Below are 6945 nucleotides of genomic sequence, written 5' to 3'. Positions count from 1 at the left end.
ATGAGGAAGAAACTTTTAGCAGAACCAGACTCAGGCTTATATTATTATTATATTTCAAGGAATAACTGTTAACTTAAGCTAGTTTCATAGATAATGTCAGTGACTACACTATGATGTATTAACTTTATTAACTTGTGCATAATAAATAAAATCTAAATGTATCTTATTAATCTATTAATAATTTAATACAATTTAATTCATTTAACTATTAAATTAATTTAATTTATTGTAATCTTTAAATCATCTTAAATTTAGAATACAGCATAACATTGTCCAATATTTTATTTTATAAGATCCATTGGTACATAAAGTGGTTGTAAACATGATGAAAACAGACCTTTCATTTCAAGCCACTATGCCCATGGTTGAGGTCATGGGGACTGATGGGCCAGCTTTGGTGTACACACAATGGACACACGATGATGTTAAAAATGCAGCAGACCTCTTGCCAAGCCCAGAAGAAGATGGAGTGAAGTTTGTCACCAAGTCTCAGGACTTCTACAGAGAAATGAGGTCCACGGTTGCTGAAATTTGTCGCATCCTGGCCAAAAAGATCAAAGCCTGCGATCTGGCCGAGGTGGATCCCCTTCCACATCTCCAACTTCAGCTCACCAACTTAGACTACGATCATGGATAATGACCAGTATACAGCAGCCATGACCCGTTTGTGTGTCAAAATAAAGGCCAAGTTTCTGCAGAAGATGGACACGAATGCCCTAAAAGCTGTCACACAAAGACCTGATGAACGTGTCCATGACTTTCTCCATCGCCTGGAGGAGGCATTCAGCAAACACTCTGGCCTCACTCATCCCCGAGACTTAGGTGGTGAAACAGGGCCCTGGGAAAAACTACTCTGTAGTTGCATCATGGACGTCCTGAAGTCTGAACCTACACACCTCTGATTAATATGTCATGGTTGCAGCTTCCAGAGTCTTGCAAGCTGCAAAACTTACACATAATTAACAGGTGTCAGTGCATTAGCGTTGAAGATGTGCAGGTCAACTGAGAACAGTGAGCTTTGACTTTTGTAGCAGTGCATCAAATGGTGACAACAAAGTTCAAGAAAATGTGAAGAAAAATAAAATCCATATATGGTGAAATGAGTTAAAGTTATTGCATAATGACCTTGTAAGGCTTGTGATGTTGAATATTTTGCCTCCAAACATTTAAATAAGAGTGTCAGTGTGACACTCTGACTTTTGAGTAGCTTAAACCAGTGGTTCCCAACCCTGGTCCTTGAGGAACACCATCCTGCGTGTTTTAGTTGATTCCCTGCTTTGACACACCTAATTTGAATCAATAGGTGATTAACAGGCTTCCGTAGACTAGATGATGTAATTAAATCACTGAATCAGGAGTGTTGGAGCAGAGAAACAGCTACAACATGCAGGATGGTGTTCCTCAGGGACCAGAGTTGGGAACCACTGGCAACCATCCCAAATTTTATTTTTCACTACTGAAGGAATTAAAATTTTCTTTCAGAACCCCATAATGGACACATCCAAACTCTCATTGGTATCTGCGCTCAGTATTTTATTTTCAAAGCGTTAAGGGTCTATTTAACTTGTCAAACCTTTTACAGAAAACCCTGTAGTTGCACAAAAACTCATGTACGATGAGGAGACCCTTCTAATGCTTGCGGTTTGGCCGTCTTTTCAACCCTACAAGTGTTTTTTTTTTACAATGAGAGTTTCTTCAAGACTTACTTTCTACTCTGTGTTTCTGCCTGCCTGTTTTTATCACGCTGTCAGAGAATGAGACGCAGGTGTGTGGTTACCATGGTGATCTTAATCAGCTGCTGGCAGCATCCTTAACATTTCTTTTGATCTTTGTTCTCTTCTACAGTTTATTCATCAAAACCTGAACATTTTGTCAGCTTCGATTATTTCAAAATAAAAGTCCCCAGTTCTCGTTATTGGGTTTTATAGAAAAACATTGAAGATGTTTGAATTTCAGGCATCGTTCAAAAGGTTCTTCTACAATATTCTAGTTGGGAGAAATGGTTCAGAAAAGCGTGTACTCTCTTAGTAACTTTTATTTCTGCACTCTGGTGGTTTTCCTGTCCACAAATGTCTGGGTGATCTTTAATTTTTATTTATTTATTTTATTGTATTTGCAGAGTTCTTTAGAGACATGCAGCAAGCAGTGCCCAGCTAAAAATAAACCGTCAGTGTCCTAAAAGCATCTGAATGCAGTGTTGTTGTGGTTTCAGTTTGCATTTTCATTTCTCTTTTTCTCTCTCAGATTTATTTCTTTGCTAAATTTTACAGCGTTTTGAGTGTCGGGGCAACTGCTGCACATCACAGTTCCCCTTTTTTTCAGTACGAATAAAGTAGCTTAGTAGAGAATCATTTGTCAAATTTGAACATTTGGATTTTTTATTTAGCATCTTTAGGCCCCTCCCCTACAGTTGTTTCATTTTTTGTTTGTTTGCTGAGACTTGACGTCTGACAAAACTTCAGCTCAGACGTTAAACTTGCAGCTTCCAGTCAGCTGCGTCTGTTCTCTTGAACGTATTTACTTTAGCAGGAATGATACTGTTGGTTAAAGTTTAGCTCATCAAGCTTCCCTTTAAAAGGAATATCGATTAAAAACTCTAAAATTAAATGAGTTATTATTTTTAAACTCAATTCAACGCAAGAGAAACTGTAAATCTTCTGAGCTCTCATTTATACACTTTTTACTCTTAAGGGATCCAAATATTCTTAAGTGGGAGTGCCACAGAAAAGGGTACAAGGCATTTTTAAATTTAATATTATTCTTAAACGTGTTAAAAGTTAAAGGGTCTGAGTATACACTGAAGTGGTCCAGAATAATCATGCTAACGGTTTGATTCGTTCTGATGTACGTGTGCTCGTGGTTCAACTCTCTGCTGCTCCTCTCTCAAACCTGAAACCTTCAAACAAAACTCTTGTCCTGGTGAACATTAACTTTTATCTGCAGATTCAGAACAGGAGTAGAGGTTTTCAGACTTAATAGAAGAAAGAACAATGTTAAAGAGCATTTTTTTTAAAAAGGTCTTTCAAAGACAGTGCACGTAGTGTAGATCTGATCAAATCTGAACCAACCGTTCTTTTTGTATATTGTTATACTTTCATATAAAAAGAAAACAGCTTGTTTAAACCATGGATTAGTTATGGTTAGGATTTATTGAGGAGAGAGCTCTGTTGAAAGATTATGAGCAATAATTATCTTACCTGTTGTAGATAGCTCTCAGAATGGCCTCAATTTGGAAAGGTAAAGTTTAATTCTGACGGGACTGATAAGTTGTTGGGTCCGAGCAAGGCCAAGATCAAAATGAAATACAGTAACCTTAAACAACCCCAATCAAACTTCCCAGTTTTCAGAACTGGTCATGCTAATTCTATTTTATACATTGGAAATAGTGGCAGCAGCAGTTAGCTGTAACACTTCTTTTGCAGTCTGCGGCTCTTTAATCAGGAACATTATGTTCAGGGCTTGATATTAGCTGGATCCTGCAATTTAATTCAATTCAGTTTATTTATATAGCGCCAAGTCACAACAGAAATCATCTCAGGGCACTGAACAGAACAGGATCTGGGAACTCTCTTATTTTGACAGGGTGGTTCCGGTAACTGTTTGATTGGAGCCAGTAACTCTCAGGCCTAACAAATTTGACTGCCTCGAACGAATAAAACCTATTCTGGATATGCAATCGGAAAATCATTACATAAACACTAATTTTAAACATAACAACCACTTATGAGCTTCCTAATATCAAATAAGAGCTGCTCCTTCAAGTAAGCATTTCCACTTTTACCCTTTTAACAAATCTCCTCCCCTAAAAGTACTGTCATGGACAATTTGATTTAAAACACAAAAATGTAATTAAACAGCACAAATAAATTGCAAATCAGTTTTATACTTTAAGTGGGTCGTTAATAAAATTTTGATTATTTATTAAAATATAAAAAATGTTTGATGGGTAATCACGTTACTACATCATATATCAAAACAACGGTGTCAATTTGTTAAAAAATAACAGTGAGCAGAATATCGAAAAGATAGTCCATTTTACTTTCACCTAAAAACAAAAGACTTCTCATTGTACAACTAAACAACAGAGAATTGAAGCACATGAAGGTAGTGGCAAAGGAGATAGTACTCGACGCGTGCGCGGGGGGTGAGGTATTAGGATGCTTGAGAGAAGCGGAGCGTGCTCTATTCACACAAGGAGAGCTGTTGGTCAGTCTCCTTCTTGTTGTGCCATTAACTCTAAAATAGTTATTGAATCAAGTGTTTACAAATATAGGTAAACGTAGATGTTTAACAACCTGTTAAAATACACCAGAATGTAGAAATAGCATCTATTGAAAATTTTCTGGGGGAGGACCCTCAGATCCTCCCACCACTTGCGTTCCGGCATCGTTTGGTTTACAAATTAAGCACTGGTTATGTTCTTTCAGCCATGATAACAGTGTAGCAAAAAAAAAAGTCTACAATGTAAAAGTTTAAAAATCAGCGTTTGTTTGAATCACAGAGATTTTTTTGAGAATCGTGTTATTGACATCTACTGAAACCCACTCAGTCGAGCTGTTAGCTCATAAAGCTGGTCAGAGTTAAACTCTTTATTCAAGCCAAAGTCTTTCAAAGACCTACCTACAACAGGTAGGATATTAAATACAACTAATGTTTCCACAGAACCCCATGTCCAAAAGTCAGAATGGTCAGTTTGGTTGCATATGAAAGCAAAGGATGAGAAAAAAGATCACCGATGTTTGGATTTTTTTTTTTTATCTGGTCTAAAACAGACCTCACTGAGACATCTGCTTCTAAAAAATATACTTGTTTTACAAAAGTGAAGAAAATCCACTTTTTAAAATGAGGCTTGATGATAAACTTGTCCAAATATTTTTTTTAAACATCTGTACCTTTAGACGGTGAACAATAGCAGATACCAAACGGACTTTAATGAAAGATGGGGGTTTACATTAGACAGGTAGGAAGATGAAACATGATCTACTCAAACCACCACTGTGTAATTATCCTAATCTCAATCTGAGGCCACTTTAGCTTCAGTCATATGCAATGAAATCTACTCTTTTCGTTTTTCTGAGTGCAGGGTCCCCCCCCCATGGAGATGTGTGTCTGGACTGATAAGAGAATGGGGAACTGCTGTGTGCAGATGAAGAGCTGTCATGCAGAGAGGGGTGAAAGGATGAAACCACATCCAGTCAGAGGGATGGACCCCGCTGCTCTCACACTGAATGAAGTGGTTAACCAACATTATGTAACACAATAACCTCAGCTGAGTTAGTTGTATTACTCCTATAATGTTTGTGAAGAGCTCGTTGCACCGGCAGGACATCCTGTGTGTATTTTTCTTTTAATGAACGCTCCATATATTGTTTATATCTGTGAGCGTGTGGAGTTGAGCAACAGTTGAGTCGTGCGAGGTGCATCCGTGTGACTCGTGCTGATGAGTCATGGGTGAAAACCCAACGTCCGTTGGTCCTTGTTTTCAAATGTGGGGGTCTCTCTATGGAATTTTTAACAGGATATTAGAGAGTGGGACTCACTTCTGTGGAATCTGCCTGCTTTCTATTTCCGTAACATCCATTACTTTCTTTTGTTTCCCCTTACATACCTGACCCATGAAGGACCAGGCTGACCAGGAATAATGAAAAATGTTGGTATTTATATAAAGCTGAATCGCTGCGCGTTTTAAAAATTATTGCAGGATTCTGTGTCGTCATTTGTATTTAATTACAAACATTAAACAAGACAGACTAATTAATAATTAGAGATTTGAAAGTAAAACTAAAATTAAAACATCCTGATGCATGCTCAATAATCCAGGTAGAAAAATTTAAAAAAGTTAAATCTGGTCCTCCTAAAATTAAAACAGGCTTTATTTAGCAAAATCAACCCAACTACAAGTTTGAGTCCTTGAAGCCAAGACTGAGCAAGAGACGGCTCAACGGATCAGGGCCTTGTCTCGTCTGCAGCAATGAGGGCGTTGTTCCAGTCTGTTGTGGTGAAGAAGCTAAGCCAAAAAGGGAAAGCTCTCGATTTACTGGTCTGGCTACGTTCCAACCCTCACCTATTGTCGTTTTTTATGGATCATGTCCAAAAGAACGAAATCCCAGAAACAAGCGGCTGACATGAACGTCCTCCACCACACTGCGTGAGTTTTAAAAACTGCAAAGAACACATGTCACGCTGTGCAAGTTCCATGTTCTAAAATTAAAATAAGCTCTTAAGTGTTCGAAAGATTCGCACAACCAGTTGTTTCAAACCTGTTGTCAGAAAATGTGTAAACTGCGAGAGGTCTTTGTGAGCAGTTGGTGACTGGCACAGGACTGCTGGGCTGGAGAGAGGTCAAGTATTTAAATGCTCCAGGTTTCTCAGTTATCACGTGCATGAGCTGTACATACTCACATACACATGAGCACAGAAACATGTTTGCAATTTAGTTCTGAGATCATCATGCAAATTTCATGCAACAGTGATATAATGGTTATGTTCAACAAATATTGCTTGTTGCCATAAGCTTGTCAATTTAGTCATTCCAAATGAAAATTGACAGATTCTCTTATCATTCTTGTGTCTCAACTCAGTCACCAACAGACAGAAACTAAACTTATTCAAAATGTCAGATTGCTTCCTTCCTTAGGACTTCTTGTCCGCCATCATGGAGCAAAAAGTGGGAAACGGAAATACCCTTCGTTCGTCCCTCCGTGATGTTGTGAGCACGACAACTAGAAAAACAAGTGAAGTACCAACTTCCATTTAGGTGTGTGACTGCATCTACTGTAGGTGTAAAAAGGTTACTTTCAAAAATTGGGTTGCCAGATAAAATCCAAACCATATATAAATGTAAATTCAAGTATTCATGGATTTTTTTTTATTGACATACCAGCTCACATTTGCACGTTTGTGGTACGAAATTCCGACTCAGGTCCCAGATCAAAAAGCCTAACA

The 6945-nt window shown here is 38.0% G+C and overlaps 1 protein-coding gene across 1 annotated transcript in view; it reads left to right on the top strand.

The window, feature by feature from the left end:
- Positions 1–355: 355 nt before the first annotated feature.
- The window catches only part of hook2 (hook microtubule-tethering protein 2), a 58768-nt gene continuing 52178 nt past the window's right edge, over positions 356–6945 (top strand). Inside the window, exon 1 of the mRNA XM_037688469.1 lies at positions 356–577. Coding sequence (XP_037544397.1) covers positions 356–577 — 222 coding nt within the window. The remainder of the gene's footprint in view (positions 578–6945) is intronic.

This window comes from Nematolebias whitei, chromosome 15 (genome assembly GCF_014905685.2).
Source record: "Nematolebias whitei isolate Nwh7 chromosome 15, NemWhi1, whole genome shotgun sequence".
NCBI lineage: Eukaryota > Metazoa > Chordata > Actinopteri > Cyprinodontiformes > Rivulidae > Nematolebias > Nematolebias whitei.
The sequence above is the reverse complement of the archived record's forward strand: the minus strand, read 5'-3'. Positions and strand labels throughout refer to the sequence as shown.